This window comes from Eumetopias jubatus, unplaced genomic scaffold, assembly GCF_037043125.1.
Source record: "Eumetopias jubatus isolate StellerSeaLion01/CBP00866 unplaced genomic scaffold, mEumJub1_p1.0 scaffold_17, whole genome shotgun sequence".
NCBI lineage: Eukaryota > Metazoa > Chordata > Mammalia > Carnivora > Otariidae > Eumetopias > Eumetopias jubatus.
The window spans coordinates 33,131,684-33,158,343 of NW_028274823.1; the positions used below are offsets into that span (position 1 = coordinate 33,131,684).

The 26,660-nt window shown below is 36.2% G+C and overlaps 1 protein-coding gene across 3 annotated transcripts in view; it reads right to left on the reverse strand.

Annotated features, from left to right (window-relative positions):
• The window catches only part of CC2D2B (coiled-coil and C2 domain containing 2B), a 98,946-nt gene extending 72,684 nt beyond the window's left edge, over window positions 1-26,262 (reverse strand). Inside the window, exons 1-11 of one of the 3 annotated variants that reach the window (XM_028098962.2) lie at window positions 26,221-26,262; window positions 24,713-24,763; window positions 22,991-23,068; window positions 22,567-22,633; window positions 20,446-20,540; window positions 16,148-16,346; window positions 15,709-15,845; window positions 15,479-15,607; window positions 7,174-7,383; window positions 4,513-4,610; window positions 220-360 (exon numbers count right to left, since the gene is read on the reverse strand). In XM_028098962.2, the coding sequence (XP_027954763.2) occupies window positions 220-360; window positions 4,513-4,610; window positions 7,174-7,383; window positions 15,479-15,607; window positions 15,709-15,845; window positions 16,148-16,346; window positions 20,446-20,540; window positions 22,567-22,633; window positions 22,991-23,068; window positions 24,713-24,763; window positions 26,221-26,262 (1,247 nt within the window). Of the gene's footprint in view, window positions 1-219; window positions 361-4,512; window positions 4,611-7,173; window positions 7,384-15,478; window positions 15,608-15,708; window positions 15,846-16,147; window positions 16,347-20,445; window positions 20,541-22,566; window positions 22,634-22,990; window positions 23,069-24,712; window positions 24,764-26,220 lie in introns of those variants that run through there. The other 2 variants (XM_088019932.1, XM_088019933.1) reach the window with 2 other exon arrangements.
• Between the last annotated feature and the right edge of the window lie 398 nt (window positions 26,263-26,660).

Here is a 26,660-nt window from a genome sequence, read left to right on the forward strand (position 1 = left end):
TCTTTAGTGAAGTGTCTGTTCAAATCTTTTGCCCATTTTAAAAATTGAGTTGTCTTATTAAGTTATAAGAATTATTCATATATTCAAGGTACAAGTCCTTTGTTGACTACATTAAATAGCTGTCTAGCTTCTGGATTTTCTCCCAGTGACTGTGAATTCCCAGTTATCTGTGGGCAGTTCCTCGGGAGCCCTATAAGAACAAATAGACAAGCCACTCACCTTTGAAACTGTAACTTTAATGGGGTGCTTGTAAACCCCTGCCGTTGTCGAAGGGATTTTATTTGTTTCCAAGTCCGTAATATACTGTGTAATAGAGAGGAGTCTTTTCCCCTTTCTAACTCATAGCGCTGTTTTGTATTACTACAACAATAAAGGTAGATCAAAAATACATTGGTGGATTAGAACTATAAATCATTAAAAATGGCCTGGGAGAATGTAACTAACTCTTCTGGATACCCCCACCTTATGATTTTTTTTTTTTTATTTTACCCACATCTTGATATAGCTACTGAAATTCCATTAATTAATTCCTTTATGACTTAAAGATTTTTCACTATTCAAAAGTGCTCTGCTAAAATCCAGACTTTTCCAGATGATCTGGTCATTCTGGAGTGTATTTATTATACATTTTTCAGATTAACAATTGAAACCATTGCCTCAAATCTAGAGGTACTTTGCTGGATGGGGTAGTGATCATATTATTTGGATATTGAGGTAACATACTGTTTCAAAAAATGCTTATTCTGTTTCATGACTTTACAAACACACTATTAGTATGACAAATTACGCTAATTGACTTTCTAATGTTAAATCATCCTTGTACTCCTGGAATGATCCCAATTTCACTGTATTATTTGATAGAATTCTGCTTAGCATATTTGTAACTATGTTTATGAATGAAATTGGGTTGCAACAGTTTTTGTATTGTTATCAAGTTTTAATTTCAAGGATAAAACAACCTCAGAAATGAAGTTAAGAATGTGGCCTCTTTTTCTATTCTTTGAATTTGTGAAAATAGAAGTTATCTTTAAATCAGAGGCTCCCAACCTTTCCTATATTAGAATCACCAGAGGGCCTGCTGAACACAGATTGCCAAGCCCCACCCCCAGAATTTCAGATTCAGTAAGGCTGTGGTGGACCTGGTAATTTGCATTTTTAACAGGTTTCCAGATGAAGCTGATGCTGCTGGTCTGGGGAACCATATTTTGAGAATCACTGTTTTAAATGTTCTACAGAATCCTAATTTTGTCATCTGAGCCTCGAGTTTTCTTTGCAGAAAGATTTCAAATTACCGATTTGATTTCTTTAACAATGATTGAACTACTTAGGGTTTTTCTTCTTCTCCTTCTCCTTCTCTCACTTGTTGGATATATGTTTTTTTTTTAAGATATTATTTATTTATTTTAGAGAGAGAGAAAGAGAGCACAAGCGGGAGGAGCAGAGGGAAAGGGAGAGAGAATCCTCAAGCAGGCTCCCCGCTGAGCGCAGAGCCCAACATGGGGCTCTACCTCATGACCCTAAGATCATGACCTGAGCCAAGATCGAGATTCAATGCTCCACCGACTGAGCCACCCGTGCACCCCAATTCTGGTTGTATTTTTGTACAAATTTGTCCCTTCCATGTAAATGTTCACATTCTTAGGCATGAAGTTTTTCAAAGTATACAGCATGTGTAATAATGTCCCCCTTTCCTTCCTGATATTGTAAATGTATATTTGTGCTGTTTCTTTTCTTTTTTTTAAAAAGAGATTTTATTTATTTATTTGAGAGACAGTGAGTGAGAGAGAGCACAAGCAGGGGGAGGGGCAGAGGAAGAGGGAGAAGCAGGCTCCCCACCAAGCAGGGAACCCGATGTAGGGCTCGATCCCAGGGCCCTGGGATCATGACCTGGGCTGAAGGCAGACGCTTAAACAACTGAACCACCCAGGCACCCCATGCTGTTTCTTTTCTTGATCAGCTTTGCCAAAGTTTATCAATTTTTACCAAACATTTGAGTTTACTGATTCTATCATAGCTCTCTTAATTTCTGCTCTTTATTTCCTTCTATTCTTTTTCCTAACTTAAGAATGCTTAGCTCATTAATTTTCAACCTTTCCTTTTTTCTCTCATGTGTATTTAAATAAATAAATTTTCCTCTAAGTACTATTTTAACTGTACCACGAATTTTCATATATATTAATTTTTAATCAGTAAATTAAAAATCTTTCCTAATTATCAATATATCTTCTCTGAAAAATAGATTATTTAGACATATATTTCTTAATTTCCAATCATATAGAGATTTCTTAGCTATATTTTTGTATTCGATTTCTTTCTACATTGAATGATTTAAATCCGTTGAATATATTGAGACCTTGAGATTTATTGAAATAACAGAATATCAACTTTTATAAATATTCCCTGTGTTCTTGAAGAGAGTGGCATTTTGCAGCTATTGGGTACAACATTCTCTAACTATATATTAAGCCAAGTTTATTCATCATGTTGTTCAAATCTTTTATATCCATACTGAATTTTTTTGGTCTACTTGTCCCATCATTTACTGAGAGGAGTATGTAAATATTGCCCAGTAAGTTTATGAATTTGCTATTTCTCCTTGCACTTCTATCAATTTTGATTTATTTATTTTAGATTTTTTTTATTTATTTCTTCATAAGAGACAGAGAGAGAGAGAAGGAGAGGGAGAAGCAGGCTCCCCGCTGAGCAGGGAGCCCGATGCGGGACTCAATCCCAGGAACCTGGGATCATGACCTGAGCCGAAGGCAGAGACTTAACCATTTGAGCCACCCAGGCACCCGCTTTATTTTGAAGCCATTTTATTATATGCATATATGTATATATGTGTATATGCACATATATGAATATATGTTAATTAAACTGCATCATTTTGATGTGGCCCTCTTCAGATCTAGTAAAGCTTTTTGCCTTTAACGATCTATTTTACTTTATATTGATATAGCTATGCCATCTTTATTTTGTCAGTGTTTGTGTGATTTTTTTTCCATTATTTCTGTTCTCTAACTTTTTATATCCTTATGATCTAGATAAGTCTCTTATAGATAACATATAATTGGATTTTGGTTTGGGATTTTTTTCTCTTTTTAAAACATTTTTCACTGAAGTATAGTTAACACACAATGTTACATTAGCTTCAGGTGTACAACATAGTGATTCTACAATTCTAGAAGTTATGCTATGCTCATCACAAGTGTAGCTGTCACCATACAACACTAGTACAATACCATGGACTATATTCCCCATGCTTTACCTTTTATCCCCATGACTTATTCATTCCATAACTAGAAGCCTAGAACTCCCACTCCCCTTCACCCATTTCCTCAACTCCCCACCGTTCTCCCCTCTGGCAACCACCGGTTTGCTGTCTAGATTTATGGGTCTCTTTCTGCTTTTTTTTCATTTGTTTTTTTTAATATATATATATTTTAAAGATTTTATTTATTTATTTGACAGAGAGAGACACAGCGAGAGAGGGAACACAAGCAGGGGGAGTGGGAGAGGGAGAAGCAGGCTTCCCGCAGAAGAGAGAGCCCAATGCGGGGCTCGATCCCAAGACCCTGGGATCATGACCTGAGCTGAAGGCAGATGCTTAATGACTGAGCCACTCAGGCGCTCCATTTATTTGTTTGTTTTTAGATTCCACATATAAGTGAAGTCATGGCATTTGTGTTTATCCATCAGACTTACTTCACTTAGCATAATACCTTCTAGGTCCACCCATGTTGTCACAAATGGCAAAATCTCATTCTTTTTTATGGCTGAGTAATATTCCATTCTGTATATATACCACATCTTATTTATTCACTCATCTAATGATGGACACTTAGGTTGCTTCCATATAGATTTTTTAAAGTTTTAATCCAGTCTATCAGTCTAGACAAAAATGGAACACTTAGCCTATTTAGATATATTTAGGTTTAACTCCATTTTCTTTTATGTTTTCTACTTGTCTCATCTGCTTCTATGTTCCTTTTTCTCTCTTTTCTTGCTTTCCTTGCAAATGTTTGAATATTTCTATATTGTCTTTTTCCTCTTATATCGATTTGAGACATATATCTTTTTTCTTTTTTTTTTTTCAAAGATTTATTTATTTATTTGACAGAGAGACACAGCGAGAGAGGGTACACAAGCAGGGGGAGTGGGAGAGGGAGAAGCAGGTTTCCCGCTGAGCAGAGAGCCCAATGTGGGGCTTGATCCCAGGACGCTGGGATCATGACCTGAGCTGAAGGCAGACGCTTAACGACTGAGCCACCTAGGAGTCCCTAACATGTGGTTTTTTTAATCAATTGATATTAAAATTACAACTACTTTGATGTGACACTTCTACAAAATATTTTTACACAAAACTGGGTCTAAAGGAAAGGTTGGAGCCATTTCTGTAATTGCCTAAAGAGTAGGGACCTTCTCTTTTTCTTATTTTATATCCTCCATAGCAAGTGCAATACTCAGTTTAAAGAAGTTACTTGATAAATACATTCATGGTCCCAAACCTACCTTATCTGCCAATAATAATCTTGTAAAGATTTTTTGGTCAGTTGGCTTATTTCCAAATTTTCGTTTGCTAATTTGGTAGCATCTGTCAGTGCTTTCAGCTACAACAAAGAAAAGAGCTTTTCGTATATTCCATCCACTGTTACTAGCACTCCAATTTCTCCAAAGGTCTAGGTGTATGCAGCAGAAGCACAACTGTATAACTTTTTGTGTAAGACTGTCTTATCTTCCAAAATATAATTCACATAAGCACCTTGGGGTAGAACTGAGAAGAGCCTCAATATCTAAGAAATAAACATTATACCTAGAACTTTCTAGGTAATCAGTTCCTCAATTGATGTAAAAAATGCCAATCAATCAAGATGGAAGATTGAGCCTAGGAATCTACCTTATCTTTCACCTAAAATCCTATGGTTACAGAAAAAATAGCTGTTTATCTGTCTTTATCCATATCCACTGCCAACATTACATCCATATCTATACATGTATATTTATAACTGTGTTTATATCTCTCTATAAAAATAAATGCATAACAACATAGGAAAATAAGAAAAAATAAAATCAAGAGAAAACGATATGCTGAGGAAAGCATAAGACAGAAATATCCTCAGAGAATGTTCATAGAGAAATAAAACTGGAGGAACCTGTACCCTAAAACATGTGTAGGAGAAATGTGACATAGTTAGGAACAGTTTGTAGGAACTCCAAGACTAGAGTCAATTAATATAAACTTTTACTGGAAGAAATCAGAGACGACCTCAACAAATAGGAAGACATACTATAGTTCTAGATGAGGGAACACAATTTTTATAAAGATAAAATTTCCTTCAAAATTAATATAATAATATAATGTAATCACAGTAAATATGGTAATAGAATTTTAAAAATAGAAGTTGACAGGCTAATTCTAAAGTTCATATGGATGATCAAATCTTTAAGAGCATACAAAAACATTCTAGAAAAAGCGAGGAGTCCTTTGTTCCACTACATTATAACTTAATAATATAGTAATTAAAACAGGGCAGGACTAGGCCATTACGTCAATGGAATAAATAGTCCTTAATCTATGTAAATATGTGAAGCCAGTTTAAAATAAAGGCAGAATCTTAAATTAGTAGGAAATTATGGTGTTTGGATATTAGGCTAAGCTTTTGGGGGAAAGAAACTGAATTGGAGCCCAATCCACAAGACACAAATATAAACTCTAGACAGAATAAAAGCCTAGAAATTATACATACACACACACGTATATTATTAGAAGAATATATAAGAAGATAACTATAATTTTGGTCTCTTAGACACTATTGGTTGCCCTTGAAAGGTCAATTTGTTTTTGGTTGGCAGAACCCCAATTTTGTTCAATTGCTTAATCATCTTCCATGTGTTTCAGAGGCAAACCCTGATTAGCCATTTGTAGCAATTTCATTCTTTTTGCTAGTGCTGGTTTAGGCATAATTATGTGATATAGTTCTAGCCAAAGAGACAGGAGGGGAAATCGCCCATACGTGGGGGAAAGGCTGAAGAGGGTTCTCAAAGTCAGATACTATGCATACTGTGTGTCTGGTCAGCATGCAGTATGCATGGAAGAGCCAGTTAGTCTACCTGCCAGGACCTAACCAAGTCAATTTGCTGAAGATGAACATTAGAAAGAGAAGAAAAAAGCTAGGGTTGTTGATGATATTGTTGAGCCACCAAATCAGCCAACCCTAAAGTTGCCCTAACTTGGGACTTGTGATATAGGAGGTAATACGTTTTCCTTATTGTTTAAAGCAATTGAGAGAGCATTTTCTGTGAATTGCAACCAAAGGCATGCTGACTGATACACCTGGGGTAGAGAAGGTCTTAGGAAGCAAATGACAAAACCTAATATACACAAGGGAAAAGATTGAAAGATTTGATCTCAGAAAAATTTTAATGTTTGCCAAGAGACACAAAAAATGAAACTAAAAAAGCAAGTAAATGAGAGGTACGAATTCATAAAAATAATCGGTGGGTACTCATTTGATTTTTTTTCTTTTTCCAAACTTTTATGTACCCTTTATGCTGTCATTGGATGACTGGGTTAATCATTCTCAGACCAAGACTTTTCACATTTTATATGAGATTCAAGATCTCTAATTTTTTTTTTAAGATTTTATTTATTTATTTGACAGAGAGAGACACAGCGAGAGAGGGAACACAAGCAGGGGGAGTGGGAGAGGGAGAAGCAGACTTCCCGCGGAGCAGAGAACCCGATGCGGGGCTTGATCCCAGGACCCTGAGATCATGACCCAAGCCGAAGGCAGACACTTAACAACTGAGCCACCAAGGCGCCCCATCAAGATCTCGAATATTTTTATCAAAAATACTTTATTAGAAGACTTAAAACAACCATATGCCTCTTTTAACTTTTTCAAATACTCTTCTTGAATCATGGGACCAAGAATACCACTGATTAGTGAACCATTTATAAGTACTAAATATCCTGCAGGATATGTTTGAGGCTACCTCCCTGGCCAGTCAACACCCAGAGTTTCTTTTTAGAAAAACTGAAAGCAACTATTGTTCTAATTGGTTAAATATTTAAAATGCTAAGGGAATATGAGATAGCTTGCTCTGTATTATTTGTTTTCCCTTTCGATATTAAATGTTTAACTCTATAAATATAATGAAAGCCATTCTCACCTTCTCATAAAGCAGCTGAGGTAAATTCTGTTGCTGCCTGTCCTGGAAACACTCACAAAGTTGAAGCAGCCTAGCACATAATACTTGTTCTTGATTGAAGAGAGGATGATGGCTGAATTGGAAACCCACAATGTTGAGATCTAATTGGTACATTTTCCTTTGACCTTCCATTTTGTTCCTAATAGAGCTTTCCAGATCAGGTTTCACTGCCTTTTAAAGAAAAATATGTACACAATGTTAATTTGATTCTTTGTGTTTCTTTTGAAATTATAAATTTCCTTGTAAAAGTAACACATTAATTGTAAGAAAATTAAGGGATATGGTGAGCACTGTGAATTGTGTAAGACTGATGAATCACAGACCTGTACCCCTGAAACAAATAATACATTATATGTTAATAAGAAAAAGAAAGAAAGAAAATTAAGGGATATAGAAAGCAATAAACAATAATTTGGTCCTTCTTCCTTGAAATTGATTATGGCCCTTGATTTCATAAAATATATTTATATTACATCCACTTTATAATCATCTTGCTATGAATTATTGTCAGATACTTTACTGTTGTGTGCTGGTAGAGTTTAGACTTTCAAGTTATAAGCCCTGCAACGATTTCCTATGGCAACACTATGACAAATGGTGTTTAGATCTGTTGGGTCAATAGTTCAACTACCTTATGATTTAATAGTCATCTAGGGGCCAGTGTTAAGTGGTAAACCCTTACTAAAACACTGTTCCTATGTGAATATATTGGTAATCCCCTGGAAAATTCCCTGGAGGGGCTCGGACCCTTCAAGCAAGTGCTAAGGAGACCATCTTTCTTTATACATGAGACTGTCTCCACTTATAATACAAAAAATACGAATAATATAAGCACTCATTGAGTGTTTACTATATGCTAAGCATTTGGATATGTGTTAGCAATTGACAGATTGCCCCTAAATTAGTTGAAGTCTGTGGGCCTTAAATTATATACAAAATGATTCAATTATGTTTTAGTACCCTATTCTGAATTTAAGCACATTTGTTTGAGTATGTATGTGACTTGTTTTCAGCAATGTAATTTGAGAGGGCTAATGGGTTACTTAGCATGTACAGTCTAGTTTGTGAATGCCTAGCCACTCCCAGTAAGATCCATGGCTGCATCCCCCTGAAAAAGACAGCACAAGCCCTCTCTCTGGACCAGTCTGGTGTAATAGAACATGATTTCCTGTCTGTGCCATTGCTATTACAACTGCTGTCACACTGAAAAACTGCTGTCCCACCTCTGCCTGGTATGGCAGATCCTCAAGGATGGCAGGTCACAGAATGATGCCTGCATTTCTCCCTCCCTACTCTCTCCTGAGCTAGGAATCTTCCCCTGTTTCCTCACTGCTTTGAGGGAAGGCAAGAGAAGAGTCATAAAATTTGTTTTTGTTTCATCCTTACTTTATAAATCTCTATTCTCTATGGAAGGACCAACTCAAGAGGGGAAAACCTGCTCTTGATTCCACTTATAAGATTTAGTCAATTGGTAGTAAAATAGTCCTTTACCAGGCATAAACACCAATGAAATAAACAGTTTTGGTGTTAAGCAACCAAATTATAAATAAACTTTTAAAAATTACAGTTCCTAAGCTAGAGAGGACTGTCTTATTGAGCAGATTCTGCCGTGATCAGTTAAGTGAGGGGATTAAGTGAACTTCTAGAACTAAGTTAGACTAAAAGCACAAAGATCTAGGAATAATAAGTCAAAGGCCAGATAAATGCACAAAAATATCCAAGAAGATGACAAGTGTAAAATCTACGTAAACTCATAAGAGAATGTTAGAAGAGGGAGTAAAGGGCATAGTCAAATGGTCAGGCAAAACTCACACAGCGAAAGAAGACCGGGGGTAGAGGAACGTGGCAGAAGCAACAGCAAAGAGAGGACTTTGGTACTCGGACAGCTCTTACCTGTGCTTCAGTCGCCCTTATATTTCATTTACTCTGGTGAGAAACCCCAAATGAGCCTTGCCTCTAAGGCTAGCTGGACAGAGTAACAAATGTGGAGAAGATAAAAGGGAAAAGCAGGCAGAGCATTTGACACAAATTCCAGAACATCGTCTGTTAAGGATGCTACAGAATGAATTTTAATACTCAGTTTAGATGCTTGGTGAGTGACATTTCCATTTATTTCCAAGTCTAAAAGGTCCATGAAAAACTGAAATTATGCTTGGATGAAGCCAGAATAGATGCACTTAAGGAAAAAGGTACTTGTTCAGCGCAGTGGTTTCTAGTTTGGGATTCTGGTGGTTACAAAGGTCAATCTGGATGGTGGTTAATATTTCTCCAAAAATTGTATATTTTGCATTTATTTGTTATCATCTGATGGTTCATTCATTCAGGCATGCATGCATGCATTTATTCATTCATTCAACAAACTGCCATTGTTTCAAGGATCTCTCTCCCTAAGAATGGCCTCAGTTATATAATTTTGTTAAAATATCTGTGCTTTATCTTCAGCAAAATTTAGATGAAACATATTGTCACCATAAGGTATAAAAGTTATGCCACATAATAGCAAAGAACAAGGTAAGATAAATACTAGGGATTTTCTCTCCTCCGTCTTTCATTCTTTTATTTTTATTTTTAATGGAGATGGGTGTTTTTAGTAACCAAACTGGAGAAAACAGAAAGATATTGCAATGTTGGGTGTGTATGTGTATTGGGGAGGGAGGGGGCTCATTTACAAAATGTCAGTGAATGTGTTATATTATAAATTAGGATGGGGCAGAGACATTGCCAGTTTCTCATGGTATGACAGGCACCATGCAAAAAATAATCTTTTCTAAGATTATGCCAGTCAACTGAGGTCTTTCTCTTCTAATGTATACTAGGACCATAAAAGTCGCATTACATATAATATAAGCACTCATTGAGTGTCTACTATATGCTAAGCATTTGGATATGTGTTAGCAATTGACAAGAAAGAAGAAAGAAAGAAAGAAAGAAAAAGAAAGAAAGAAAGAAAGAAAGAAAGAAAGAAAGAAAGAAAGAAAGAAAGAAAGAAGGAAGAAAGAAAACCCTACTCTGCAGTCAAGCAGGAAAGAGATTAGGAAAACAGAAGACAAATATACAGACTGAGACGTCACAGAACTGCAACCCAGCTGAAATCAGTTAAGTCCCTAATTGGATTAAAATGATTATCCCCACTCAATATGCCTAACAAAGCAAAGGACAGAACCTTTCTGAAAGAAGGTATCTTTAGAGCTTTTATAACTTTTCATATGTAATATTTGCAATACAATAGTCATAGACCTTGTCTTTTATTAAGACAAGTCTAAATGAGCAAAATGAAGAGGAAAAAAAATAAAAACAGACTCTCAGGAACCCAGATATTGTAGTTACTAGATATGGACTTTAAAGTGGCTATCATTAATGTGTTTTGTAAAAGAGAAAATACATGAAAACATGGCATATTCTAGGAGGAAACTGGAATATATACATAAGAATCAAATGTCAAATCAACATTTTAAAGCTAAAAATATACTGAAATTAAGAATTCATTAGACAGGTGATTCTGGGAATATGGTGGCACTATAGTTTTAGATAGTCCCAAATCTCTACCATTAAAGCATGCAGAGCAACTAGATAGCAAAGCCAAAAATCCATGGACAAGATCCATAACAAAACTACATCTCCAAGAATCCCTCGTGAAACCCAAAATACAAGTGGATGGAGACAAACCACCAACAGTAGAAAGCTTGCATAGTGTTGGTGATTGTTTGGAAGAAATCAGAGAAGCAGTGAAGCATCTGAAGGTCCTGACAGCAGGAGAACCCAAAAGAGCCAACAGTTAGTTGCTCACCAGAAAGTGCAGCATGCCAACTCAAAAACAGCAGCTAAAACTGGAAGAGGTTTTGTCTGCTCCAACTGTGGGGAGTGCAAGGGCTTTTGGAGAGGAATAAAGGGGCTTAGAGGAATCTACTTCCTCAGAATTTTTAGGACAAGTCTTCACACTAAAGAGAAACTGCTAGGAGTGGAATAAAAATTGAGAAGGCCAGCGATCACAGAGATTAAGGAAAGAGAAGATACAAAAAAATATACAGGAAGGGAAATACAGCCAAGAAATTTCAGAAATCCAGCCACTATATATTTTTAACACTACACAAAAACAACATAGTTCTGTAACATTATTAGAAAAGCCATCGGGGGGGCCTGGGTTGCTCATTTGGTTAAGCATTTGACTCTTGATTTCAGCTTAAGTCATGATCTCTGGGTCCTGGGATGGAGCCTTGCATCAGGCTCCCTGCTCAGCAGGGAGTCTGCTTGACATTCTCTCTCTCCATTTCCCTCTGCCCCTCCCCCTGTGTGCACTCTCTCTCTCTCTCTCAAATAAATGGATAAATCTTTAAAAAAAAAAAGAGATAAGAAAAATGAATAGACAGCAAAATAATAACCCCATAAAGTACAACAGAAAGAAATCCAAAAACAGATAAAAAAAAATAGAAATGGGGTGCCTGGGTGGCTTAGATGGTTAAGCGTCTGCCTTTGGCTCTGGTCACGATCCCAGAGTCCTGGGATCGAGCCCCACGTTGGGCTCCTGGCTCAGCGGGGAGCCTGCTTCTCCCTGTCCCTCTGCCTCTCCCCCCTGCTCATGCTCTATATCTGTGTCTCAAATGAATAAATAAAATATTTAAAAAAAAATAGAAATGTACTTTCGAATGAGCTAAAAGACATTGAGAAAATTTTTACGACATTTAAGAACATAAATCAGAATTAGAAAAACAGAAATGAGGTGACAGAAAGTGACAGAAAGAATTAAAAATAAAAAAATATTTTAGAAATTAAGCCTAAAATAGAAGGAGCACAAGGGCAAAGAAACACCACAAAAATGGACTTTTTCTGAAGGTGAAGAGGGAGAAATCTTTCTAAATAAAAAAGAAATGAATAAAGAGAAAGAATTCATTGGATGGATTTAACAGGAGCTAAAACAGAGCAGAAAATTAGATAAGTGAACTAGAAGACAGATCAAATAAAAAATATTCAGTCTAAAGATTGGAGAGAAGACAAGGAATAAAAAATAAAAAATAAAAGCAAAATAAGACACAAGGGACAAGTGTACTTAAAGTCCCAGAACAAAAAGAGGAGACTGAGGTATCAGACATATTTGCTAAGAAAATGGCTGAGAATTTTTCTAAAACTGATGGAATCATACATTCAGGAAGTTCTAATACCCTAAAGCAGAATAAATATTGAAAAACTCACAGCTTAACATATTACAGTGGAAATTATTGAAAACCAAAGAGAAAAACTGAAAATGCAAATAAGACTTAAATTGGCTTTTCAAGGGGCACCTGGGTGCCTCAGTCAGTTAAACATCTGACTCTTGATTTTACCTCAGGTCACAATCTCAGGATTGTGAGATCGAGCTCCATGTCTGGTTCCATTCAGAGAATAGATTCTACTTAAGATTCTCTCCTCCCTCTCCCTCAGCGGCACCCCCCAAAATAAATAAATAAATAAGTACTTTTTAAAAAAGATGGCTTTGCAATAGAAACAATGAGATTCAAAAGAGAGTGGAAAGCTCTCTTCAAAGTGCTAAAAGCAAAATAACATCCAATCTAGAACTCTAGACCTAAAAAAAAATACCCCATCTCAGATTTTTATTTTATATATTTATTTTTTACTTCAGGGGCATGCTAGAATTCTCCATTGGACTTGCGAACTTCCACAAAGGCACTCTTGTCCATGGGCGATTGTCAGAATCAGTGTACTTTGGGGAGGAAGACAACAGAAAACTCTTATTCTGCCATTATCATGATACCATTCTTTCTAGCTTTATTCTTCTTTATCAAGATTGTTTTGGCTATTCAGGGTCCTTTGTGGTTCCATATGAATTTTAAGATTGTTTTTCTGTTTCTTTGAAAAATACCATTGGGATTTTGATAGAGATTGCATTGAATTTGTAGACTGCTTTGGGAAGTATGGATATTTTAACAATATTAAGTTTTCCAATCCATGAACATGTGATTCTTTCCATGAGACAGTCTTTTATTTTTTTAAAGAAACTATAATTAAAAACATTCCCACAAATAAATTTCCAGGCCAAAATGGATTCTTCCAATCACTTAAGAAATAAATAACACCAATATTGTACAATTCTCCCCAGAGAAGAGAAAAAGAAAATAAATATATTTTTCATACAACGGAGTTCTATATAGCAAGAAGATTAGCAAATTATTATTGCATGCAGCAACATAGACTACCTACTCTATTATTACATTTATGTAAAACAGGCAAAGTAGCAGGTAAGAGTAATCTACAGTGGTAGAAGTTATAATAGTAGTTACCTTGAGGGGAAATAGTTACTGGAAAAGGACATGAGGGGGCCTTCTGGAATGTTGGTAATATTCTATCCTTGATCTCAAGGGTGATTACACAGGTTTGTTGACTTCATGTAAATTGACCAAGCTAATATACTTGATATATTTATATTTCTGTATGTAAAGATAACTAAATGAACACATTGCTAAAATCCCTCTCAGAGCCTTGGAAAGGGACCTCTGCAAAGTTAGGGACCCTAAGCTTCAAATTCATTAGTTTCACAGCAAAACTGCCTCTGACTGAGGCAATGGCAATTCTCTTTTAGGTGTACTGATCTTAAGACACCAGATTGAGGGGCCCCTGAGAGGCTCAGTCGGTTGAGCATCCAACTCTTGATTTTGGCTCAGGTCATGATCTCAGGGTCGTAAGAACAGAGCCCCACATCAGACTCTGCATACAGTGGAGTCTGCTTGAGATTCTCTCTCTCTCTCTCTCTCTCTCTCTCTCTCTCTCTCCTGCTGCCCCTCCCCCCTCTAAAATAAATAAATCTTAAAAAAAAAGAGAGACACCAGATTGAGTTTCTAAGAGCAATTCTATATATGCAATTGAGGATCAGGACAGAGATCTGGGAAAGATACATGTTTGGGAGTCACCAGCAAGCACATGGTAGTTGCAGCCATGGAGTTCGGATTATCAGGCAAAGAGTATGAAGAAAACGAACATAAAAAGACCAAGGACCTAATTATACATCCTCATCATTGAGTTTTTTTGCTTCTGGTTGGGTAGAATTCTGCTCATCAAATGATCAGAAGTTCCGGTAGACAATTGTATACCTCTGTAATTTATCGAAGTGGGAAAATTAATTAAAGCTTAAATGCATTTTATATAGTAAAATGATAAAAGGTTTTCTTAGCAGCACAAAGTGTTGGTATATTTTTAGAAAGTCCTGAGAATAATTTATAAGCAGTATAAAGAGATGAAAAACATACCACAATATAAGAAAAAATTTTTTTATTTCCTGAATTCTCTGGGAAAGAAATAGAAACTAGGGAAGAAAAGAGCATATACCATATATAAAGAAGATCCTTACATGTTACGGAAAGACAAGGAGACGCCTAAAACTATTAATCTCTTCAGTTGAGGGAGAGCCCTCATTTCCTCAGGCTGAGAAGTATCAACCTAAGTGCCCTTGCTATTAATATGTCCCTGCTATTGGAATATGCAAGAACTAATGGTAACAATTATGAAGAAGAAGCATTAACTACAGAAGGAAGGCATAGAATTACTGGGAAGAGCAGAAGTAACTCACAGGTTCAAAGCAACAGAGGGAATAAAGAATAATATCCTGTAAGTATTTTTAGTAGGTATTTTTCCACTTTATATCTACTTATAGCCATATTTCTTATGTATGGAATGGTTAAGGCAAATGAATGGGCAATTGAGTTTTTGTACATAGTTCTGATTTAAAATTTTCAAGCCAATTTTTAAATATCACTATTTCTGTCTAAATATTTCTTCTCATTAGGTTAACGGACTGTTACTTTTCATAATGTCTTAGAATACATATAAACTTTGTTTCTTTGATTATGAGTATAATATATATTCATTTTTGAAATTCAGAAAATAGAGAAAGAAAGAAAATAAAAAATCCTATGTCCTACTATCCAGAGATAATTATTTGATATATTTTCCCACTCTTTTAATCTACCTACCCATATATGTACGTATTTATTGATTCACTGATTCATTCATTCATTCATCATCTGTTTTATAAAATTAGGATCATATATGACTTGCATTCGGCTTTTTCACTTTGTATTTTGAGTATTTCCCGTATCACTGAATATTCTTCAAAAACATAATTTTAATGGCTATTTTACATTTCATCATAGTCTTGCCATTACATTACTAGATTTACTAATATCTTTACAGGGTGAATTAGCACCAGAAACACATAAGTTATAACTGATATTATAAGAATTCTTCTAACCATAATCACAAATAAACTGTTGTTGGTTACCTTTCTGTATATGGTCTTTAGCGCTGGATTTAAAGATCTCTTGCTTGTGGTTAGCCTGAAATTCCATGACTGTCTAATGGGTGAAGGTAATGACATAATTTCTCCACTCTCTTCAAACCAACACTTTCCCTATCAAAAATATTCAAGAAATACTGTAATAAAATATTTCACTAAAAACAAATGTCACATACTAGCAATGAGTGGTGTAACTTATTAGCTGGCGCACTTGCCTCTTCTAGGGTAAGCAGGCGATCTTCCATTTTGTTGCAGGTCTTTTTATGTATTTGTGGCTTTCTCTGAATATAGAATCCTTCATCTTCTAAAATGCGTGGAATCATATCTTTTGGCAGTTTACGCTGGTTGACCACTTAACAACAAAACCTAGATATTACTTTGAAGTCCAAATTATTAAACTGGTATTGACAAAACAAGGAAAAAAAGGTAACTATCATATAGCCTACCACTAAAGTTTTGTAGGAAGTCTAAATATATATATATGATAAATGATTTCTTTTAACCAGTTTCCTTAAAGTCAGAGAAGATTTGAAGAACAAATAAACTTTCTGTAATTTTAGATCAGTACTTTTTATCTATCCAACATACAAAGAAGCTATTATTCTATAATATGATTCATTAATGACTTAAATATTTTGTTGTAAAGAATTTTACCTGGAGAATTACTTGGCACAAAAATGTTTGCCTGTTGTTTTTTTATTTGTTCTTGATTATCTTCATATTCAGCAGCTTTTACTTCAAGTAAATCTGGGGAAATGATTTCCTCCATAAAATCTTCATCTTGGCCTTCAGCAAAATTTTGTAAATTATCACCAGGTGAAAAATGTTTGGGGTAACTATCATTTACCGATCTCTATTGAATACAAAAAGAAAAAATAAGTAAATATGCTGTCCCCATGATTATATATAGATAAGTGAGATGTATTGGGACCTTGCTGTGAATTGTCTTTGAGCCATGCCATCTAGTTCAAGTTCAAGCTGAAACTGTTATAATAAAATTTCATTGAACATACGAAGAACTCATTTAAGGCTTAATAGTATACAGTATGATTTTTCTATAACCTTTCTTTGCAATTCACAATGAAGGACTAACTGAAATAGAACTACAGTTCAAGTCCCTCCTCTCCCATGGAAAACGACCTGAGATATTGGACTATGGCATTTCAACCACTGAGAATTCACAGTGTAAGGCAAAGCCCAGAGACATCAGGCCATGCAGTCTTAAACTGCATTTTTTTTTTCACCATTCAGAAAGCAGTATTACCTAAAATTATATGGAGCAGTCATGCTGGTTTCTGGATGATATTTATTTATTATTATTATTTTTTAAGATTTTATTTATTTATTTGACAGAGAGAGAGAGATAGTGAGAGAGAGAGAGCACAAGCAGGGGGAGTGGCAGGCAGGCAGAGAGAGAGGGAGAGGGAGAAACAGACTCCCCGCTGAGCAAGGAACCCGACGTGGGGCTCGATCCCAGGACCCTGGGATCATGACCTGAGCCGAAGGCAGCTGCCTAACTGACTGAGCCACCCAAGTGCCCCTGGATGGTATTTAAAAGAAAAAAAAAAGTTTCAACATAGAAGTCTATGGCAGGGTGATTATAGTGAAATTCTGAAATATGATAGATACTATAAAAACTACAAACAATCTGAATATAGGTATCAAAACACATGTATTACTAAATATAAAAATGGATACTTTTATATCAGGATCAGAAATTTTATATGAGTCTCTTCACACACACAAAAAATCATCAATTTATTCTTGATTGACTTTACTTATCTAATTTGAAATCTATATATATTGAAAAACAGAAGGAGACAGAAAATGTGTGAGTCATGCAAATAAAATCCCTCAATTTTCCAAAACATACATTTGTGGATAAATAATTAAATTAAAAAATAATCACAGAATTCCTTTGAATAGAGAGCCTTACATGGCTTTGACCAGCTCTGACGAAATTAAGAAATTAACATAGTTAATCAACACTTAGGTTCATATCAAGTCATCACGACATCGCACCCTCTCTCTTATCCCCATCATGAAATCAAGAAAGTATTTTACATCAAAAAACCTTTGTGACATCTTTTCCAGAATTCAAACCAGGTATGACACTGACATCTAGAAGCAAGATTTGGGGGATCTCTACACAGAGGATCTCTGAAGATTCCAATCACCTACCAAAAGGGGCTCGAGCTCCCATTATCAGGCATCCCTCATAATACCCCTGGTGTGGACCAGGGCTTACAACAGGCCTTCAGAGATAAGGTTTGTCCTGACGGCTGAGTAGGGCAGCCCTCATCTTGGATCCCAGCCTTTTATTTGTGACCAAACAAGTCACTTTTATAAACCTTACTCTATTCCATTGGCCTATATTTTTAGCCTGAGACAAACTGGATTTCAAACAATATAAGCCCCATCTGACCAACTAGTCCTCATTTAATCTAAGGCTAGCTGCTCTCCCAGATCACCTTCCTGGTCTTCACTATGCAGCTCACAGCAAAGCAGTGTCTGTGCTATTAGGTGTTGTGTGACAGGGAGTATGAGGCTAGAAGGCATCCATCTAACTTTCCATTCATAACTCTAGATGGATACACCTGAGCATGGTCTGGTAAAAAAGAGATGTTACCCCCCATGTCGCAGGAACACACCTTGCTAATTGTGGTGTAAGTAGAACCGTCAGAAAATAACCTTGGACCTCACTCTGGGCTGCCCAGACAACATATTTGGAAGCAGGACTCCCTTTTCTCCCAGCAGGAAGAAACTCAGCCTCGCAGACAGTGGTTTTCTCCTCTCTGTGATGAGGACAATAGTCTCCTATGGACCTCAAAGTCACCAGGTACAGGGCAATGGCTTTTTAAGACAAAGCCTCTAAACAACCCACATCTAAACCTGACTTACTAAAGCCCAAATAGCCTGTTTGCCTCACTGATCTAATTTCTCTCATGCCTGCCCTCTGGGAAGGAAAGGCAGCCATAACGACAGTACCTGACCCTGGTATCCTCTGGGTGGACCTTCTCTTATTTTCCCAGAAAAGCTCATTCCTTAACCCATATTGTGAGACTCCAGGAGGTCAGATGACTTGGCAGAGCATGCACATGTTTGAAACTCATTTATTCAATATTCATTGGAATATTCATTGAGTGTCTAATATGTTTCAGGAAGAAAATAAACAAAAAGATATAGAAATATATGCTCGGTGGTGATAAGTGTGTTGAAGGAAAAAAAAAAAGCAAGACAAGAGCATAGAGAATACCAGCCTAGGTGGGTGGGGGGTACTACTGTAGATAGGGTTGTCAGATACAGTATCTTAAATGATGATGTGTCATTTGAACAGAGACCCAAAGGTAGTGAGAGAGAGAGCATGAGGATAAGGGAAGAGCTTTCTAGACAAATAAAAGGTGCAAAGTCCTTTGCATGTTGTGAGGAATAGGAAGGAGGCCAATCTGGCTGGAGTTTGGTGGGAGAAGGGCAAAGTGGTAAGAAATGAGGTCGAAGAGGTACCAAGGGGGTCAGGTCACATAGGCTTTGGAGGACTTTAGCTTTTATTTTACATGAGATAGGAAACTATTAGAAGGTGTAAGCAAAAGAATGATCTGTCTTAGATTTTAACAGGAGCACTCTGACCACTGTATGATATAGAAAAGAGACTGTTGGGGCACTAGTGAAAACAGAGGGAGGCACTGGCAATGATCCAGATGAGAGGTTATGGTGGCTTAGACTAGGGTTATACCAGTGGAAGTAGTGAAAAGTGGGTCAAATTCTGGAATACTTTGAAGGTAGAACCAACAGGATTTGTGATGAATTGTATATGAGGTCTGTTAGTAAAAGAGGACCTGAGGATGACACCAGGGTTTGGCTGAGCAACTGGAAAAATGGCATTGCCATTTACAAATATGATTCTATTCATATAAAAGTCCATGTATGTGCAAGTCTGGGCATAAGCATTGAGAAATGTGTGAAAAATGATAGTGGTTTATCTCAGAGCAGTGGGATTTCATGTGATTTTTAGGTTCTTCGCATGGTTTTCCGCATTTTAAGAAATAATGTACCATACTTTCCTTAAACTTTTAAAAGAGAAAGCTCTTTTTATCATAGAAAAACCAACAAAGAAGGAATGAAAGACTGGGCAGGTTGAAAAGAAAGGGGGATGGAAAGGACTGGAAAGTAAATTGGGTGTCCAAGAGGGACTCAGGAGGCCTGAGGGATTAGGCAAGGCTAAGCTGCGTCAGAAGATCCTGGGTAGAACTCCAGGGGACAGTAGTACTGGGGGAGGGGACCAAGGAAACCATGCAGAGACTTAAGGCAGAGAGGAACTGGAGAAACTGTAGAGGAAGAGGAGCAGACAGGGAGAGCAAAGGGATGGACAGTCATGGGAAAGACCCATGAGATCGACTGGTATGGGAGGAGAGGACCACCAGGGAATAACAGGGGGCTGAGGAATTTGGGAGGCATGGGGAAGAACTGCTAGAAATTAGAAGGGTCTGGGATCAGACTGGGAGGGATGAAGAATGAGGCACCTATGGAGAGTAACGGAGATTACGGAGAACTGGGTGGTGGGGGGGAGGCGCTTGGAGAGGAGGACAGGAACAACAAAAGAAAAAGAAGACACAGGCTTTGGAGCTGACAGCCAATGCTTCCAGCTCTACTGATGTTTCACCTTCTATCCCTGAGCTTCCTCATGTTTAAAGTAGACATTACAGTAACACTTGCCTCATGCAATTACTGTAAGGATTGAATGATGTAATCCATATTAAAAATTTAGTACAACATTGGGCATCCAGTAAGTACTCAATAAATGTTTGGAATTATCATTTTGAACAGATTCTTAATTCAAAGAGAAGAGGGTGGCTCAATAATAAAAATTTCATCTCCCATCCAAGTATTTCATTCTATGCCTTTAATAAAGAGCTAATTTGCCTGGGACATGAGAGGAAGGGAACAGATCCGACCTGCTCTGAACACCAGCCCACAGCTGAGCCTTCTTCACCACTTGGCATGAAAAACCAAAGACCTTCATCCAGGGAGACTTCGATCTGTGGAGTAAACAACAGCAGACCAGTATTTAGGGTGGAAAAGAGTATTTTTTCTGCTTATCAGCAGAAGAAATACTTTTCTGTAATATGGTAAACAGTAACTGTCATCTTATTCATGAGCAAGGAGCAGCAAGAGTCTGTTCAGTTCATTACATTTTTTGGGTTTTGTTTTGAAGGTTCTGGTAACTACAATAAGAAACAGAATAAAGTAGAGCCCAAATGCTCTGCCTCCCAAACTATCTCTTCACTCTAGCCAGAGTACTAAGAGTATACTTTACAGTGTGATCAAAATGGGGCTCAGGGCAAATCTTTACTTTCTCTCCCTGTTTTTGGATGCTCTCATGGATGTGTGCGCTCACACACAAGTACCACCCAGCCCACCTACATTCTTTTGTGGTTATAGACAGTTAAAAGTATTAAGGGGGGGGTGCCTGGGTGGCTCAGTCGGTTAAGCGTCTGCCTTCGGCTTGGGTCATGATCCCAGAGTTCTGGGATCAAGCCCCACATCAGGTTCCCTGCTCAGCGGGAAGCCTGCTTCTCCCTCTCCCACTCCCCCTGCTTGTGTTCCCTCTCTTGCTGTGTCTCTCTCTGTCAAATAAATAAATAAAATCTTAAAAAAAAAAAGGCATTAAAAGGGGCATACCCTTAGTTATAAATTTGCTGATAAATAAGCTTTCATTTTTCAGTACTGTCAAGTCTGAATCTTTTAAATGTAAATCACTTAGCACTTCTTTCTCACACACATATTAAAAATGAACTGTTTTTAGGGAGATTTGGGAAGGAATTAATTGTATAATAAAAAGTAAAACTCATAGTTACTAGAAGTCAAATAATTTAAAAATATATAAAATACAAAGCTTATTTTATATCCTGTTTGTATCTACAATTTAGCTGTCACATTAATTTTAAAAAAGTTATTCACCCTGCAACAATGCCGCATTTCGAAACTGTCAGTAGGTACTTTACTTCCCTTTATCTCTGCTCATCACAAAACCACTTGCTAAGCAGATACTCTTATCTAGCAGTTGGTATGGGGAGTCTTAGAAGCCACTATCTCTTCTTTTTCACCTCTTTTCTTGACACTCCTGGACCAACTTTGACAAGCTTCCAATTTTTTATTATTCACAGTTACATAAATCCAAATTAGGCACACTTTTATTTGTTGAATGAATAGCATGTATACACATCTTTTTTTTTTTTAGTCTGCTTTTATGTTTAAATTTAATTAATTCTTACTAAGCACCCAAGAGGAGCATTGTGGGGGAGACAAAGATGATTTTTAAAAAATTCCTTGCATTTTAAAATTTGTAGAGTTAGTCTTGTTGCTTATGGAAGAAATGACTAATTGTCCATTATTGTCTTTCCCCCATCTCTAATAACAGAATCTTTTAGTGGGGGACCTAAATATTTTCCCCACATTCCTTTAAGGGAAGTAATGTGTGCAGCTTGCAGGTCTTGTCCTGTAAGAGATCAATCTGCAACCCTCTGGCTCTTTCCTTCTTTCCCTGTGGCCAGCAAATAAGGCACTGAAACTTTCCCACTGGACTCTGAGATAGAAACCATCTGCTGAAGATGGCAGAACTCTCCCAGCAGTTTATACTACTTACCTTTTACAACTAGAGAGAAATAAAACTTCGATCCTAATTAAGACATTTTACTTGGAATCTTTTGGCTAAAGGTGTTCAGCAACCTTTACCCTAAATAAGATAGTTCCCCAAAACAGAGTTGTTTTGTCATTTCAAGTTTCAAAATGTGATTACACATTGAGATGTAAAACAAAATCTGTAAGCCGGGGATCACCTATAATATTTTATTGTAATTTTTTAGGACAAAAATAATGTCAGGTACAAATAGAAAATGCTGCAAATTGGTATGAGGGATCTTTGTGGAGTGACAACATTGGATTATAGTGTTGACTGCATCACTCTGTAAGTTTACTAAAAATCATTAAATCATACACTTAAAATCAGTGATATTCTGCTATATAAAGTATATACCTCAATAAAGCTATTCTAAAAAATATTTAAAAATTATTTACCTTAGGCCACTGATATATCTTCTCATCAATGAGTAGCTGAGGTGAGGATTTTTCACCTTGATTAATCTGAAACACAACATAAGTAAATGGTATGGAAAATTTAATCTTCACAAATATAAACATATTTGTGCTCATAAGTCTTTTATTCAAAATGGATAAAAATCAAGATTTCTCAATGCTTTTCTTTTAACTAGTATATACATGTTTTCCCTTGAGATGTCATATATACTTACCATGACCAACTCAACTTTTCTTGGCTTTAGGTTTGGAAAAAAAAAGTATGGAAAAGAACTTGAAGCTTTTGGGACTTAAGGAGCTACGGAAGGCTGAATTTTCACTCTTTTTTGACAAAGAAAAGTTTATTATGATACATATTTCAGTAAACAGTAAATATGAAAACAGGAAAGAAAAAAGAAGAATTACCTTAGCATTTTTTAGCTTCTCTTTTACTTTGCCTCTCAACGTTTCCATTACATTTTGATTTTCTTCTGCATCTAAATCAGGAAGTCAACATAATACAGAGTTCATGACACTTTCTTATAATAAAACAGCAATAGCGGCAAAAGTGCTTAAATAGCTAAACTGCATGGATTTCTAAAGATCATGACAATTAAGAAGGCTGGGTCATTGCCCTATGTGAGCTTAGAACCTAAGACCAGTGGCTGTTGTCCCTCCCTCTTTTCCAATCTGGACTAAACAGGGCTGAAACTTGCTTCTTTTTGTAATTTTTTCCCCTACCTTCTATATCCTCAGCTATTGGAGACAGTCCTTTATAGTTAGTCAAAAAAAAGAAAAAAAAGAAAAAAGTAAGCTCAGATAAGCATCTGAACAGTCATATTCTACGTAGACTGTTCTGCAGAGTATACAAATAACAAAGCCAGGTTACTTTAATCTGATTAAACTGGAGAGAAAGGAATCTGAAAGGAAAAGAGAGAAGTCTCTAGGTACCCATTTTAACTACTTATGTCAGTTCTGAAAAATCAGTACAATACTGCCAACCCCTACTTTTGCCAGCTCTTAAAGGATATGAAACATAGAGCATAAACAAGGTTCCAGGTAGTGTGTACACTCCAAGCTATGTGTTATTTTCTGCTCATCCACCAGATAATCCACCAGATGGACTGAGAAAGACAGAGGTGATGCAGTCCTATGTACAGTAGAAAATGGAGGGCCTATTGGTTATTCTGCCTTGCATTTTTCTTTTTCTTCTTCTTTGAGTACACAAAGGTTGCAAAGAGGCTAATGGAAATAAAGGGTAAATATAAAACTAAATCACTACAGGTAATGAGAATCTTCATTATTTTTTTTTAAATATTTTATTTATTTATTTGAGAGAAAGCGAGAGCATGAATAGGGTGAAAGGTAGAGGGAGAAGCGGGCTCCCCGCTGAGCAGGGAGCCTGATGAGGGCTTCGATCCTGGAACCCTGGGATCATGACCTGAGCCAAAGGCAGATTACTTTGTAATCAAGTATTCCTTGGTAAGTTTAAAAATTACTAGTTGGTTTGTTTATACTCTACTCCCAGAATTTAGAATGGCAGATGCCACAAAGTCAGGTCTCAATAAATGTTTGGTGAATGAATGAACCAGGTTTCAACCATATTTATATATGTTTCTCCCTGAGATCTGGAGCTTCCTGAAGCAGGTTCTGTATCTATGCATGTTTATGGACTAACACAGTCTCAAGCACTAGTGGCTTCTTCGTGTTTGTAGAAAGGGAGAGAAAACAAAATTTGGTTTTATTACATGTGTTGACTTTATTATGTATTTTCTTAAGCCCATCTTACATTATCTAGGAAGTTTAGTTTCTGTTTGAACTCATTTCTTTTTTTTTTTTTAAAGATTTTATTTATTTATTTGAGAGGGAGAGAATGAGAGATAGATAGCATGAGAGGGAAGAGGGTCAGAGGGAGAAGCAGACTCCCTGCTGAGCAGAGAGCCCGATGTGGGACTCGATCCCGGGACTCCAGGATCATGACCTGAGCTGAAGGCAGTCGCTTAACCGAGCCACCCAGGCGCCCTGTTTGAACTCATTTCTTAAGAAACTTCTGTTCCCAGTTGAACCCTTAGGATAGGATTAGTCATTTATATCTTTAAAAAAATAGAAACCAGCAGTATCAGAGTTGTGGTATACTTATTGAGAACCTTTTTGGAGATGCTTGTTTACATTTTCTTCTGCACTGTTATCTTCTGACATCTGCAAAAAACTTGGGGGAGCAGGTTACCTTATATCTTTTTGTTTTGGCATTGAACATCTTTTCATATGTTCATCAGCCCTTTGAAAATCATCACCTTTAAAATGCCAATTCATGTCCTTTGCCTGTTTTCCTGTTTCATCTTTTTATCAATTTGTATAAACTCTTTAAATACTGTGGATTTTTAAATTAAGAAATTTCTCTCTGTAATATCAAAAAGGACCTTTTAATGATAAAATCCAATGGTTAGTTGTTAGTGTTGGTATACTGTCAACTTTACATATCTTTTAGGAGGGCCAAATAAAACCAGACATATGAAAATACTTTGAAACTCAACACTCTATCCATGTTAGCTATTACTTGATTACTCTGTAGCATCTGATAATGTTGGGCACCTTTATTTTCTGAAAACTTTATTATTGCTCTCTACTCTTCTACTTCTCTGGCCACTTACTCCCTGTGTTCTTCAATGGTCACACTTCTCTTCATAGCTTACATGCGGGCGCATTCCAAGGCTTTGGGGAGTGGATGTATTCCCAGGGCTTCCCAAATCTTGCTTCCAAGGCTTCCAACCTTGACTGCTATCCTGAATACCATATTTCTAGTTGCCTATTGGTATTTCTAATTGAATATCCTACCATTATAAAAAAACTTGATATGTTCAAACTTCCTTTTAAGTTTTTTAAGCTTCAATATTCTGAAATTAAACCATACTAGCAATGTCAAGTCTGTTTTTAGAACAATATAGATTATGAGTTTGTTTTTCATTTTAAGTTTAAATACAATAGCAAAAGACTCCTTAACTAACAACTAAAATAAAAGCCATTATCACAATAAGAGTCTCGTCTACAGACTTCCTGAAAGAACTTCAAAATCCACCAGTGCTTCCTGTATCACACTATTAAGAACATAAACTAGATGTTCAGCATCTTCCTCAACACAATTAAAAATACCTAATTCTATTCTGGACCAAGGGACAGTAAGTGATTGATAGAGGTCTCCCTTTAATTTCCAATCATCTCAACCAGCATTCTCAGGATTCTGCACACTTCTTCATAACTTCCCATCCCTCTAGAAGACAGGGATAAAATATGAATCTTAACTAGAGTTACTCTAAAAGACCTGTAGATATTGGTCCTATATATGTTTTATTTACTCACTAAAAAAAGAAAAAAAAATTTTTTTTTGGAGCAAAGCAGAAAATGGACCGCTGGCTGAGAGAACAGGTAAATGAATTAATATTTACATAAGAGAATAAATAAATAACTCACTTCTAATACTATGGCATAACTAACACACCAAAGAGTATAATTCATTCTTAAGCTTATTATTTTTTTAACATGCAAACTATGTGATTTGGATATAGAACAAAATATATCACATTGTTCAGGACTATCCTATATTTATAATTGGGCTATTAGTATAATCAAGATTCTTATAATCTCCATTAATACCTTACCTTTTTTTTCATATCTTCTTTTCTCTTTGAGATCTTTTTCATGATGGTTCTTTCATTTCCAGTTCCTAAATAAATAAGAAATAGTCTTAACGATGATATATTACTGAAAGTATGATGTTACACTTAAAAGTATGCTACTTAATTTTTTAAATTTAACTAGAAATTAAATAAAGAAATACGCTATCACCTTTAGTATATAGTAAAAATTCCAGTTAATGTAATAAGACACATAAAAGAAGTAAGAAGTATAATTATTAGAAAAGAGAAGACAAAGTTATCATTGTTTGTAGAGGATAGGTTTTTATACATAGAAAAGCCAAGACACTCAATCAAAAAGTTTAGACACAATTAGAAAGTTAGGTGGCAGAATACAAGAGGAATATATGTCAAAGCTAATAGCTTCCCTATATGTAAATATAATAGAGAAAGATCACTTTCAT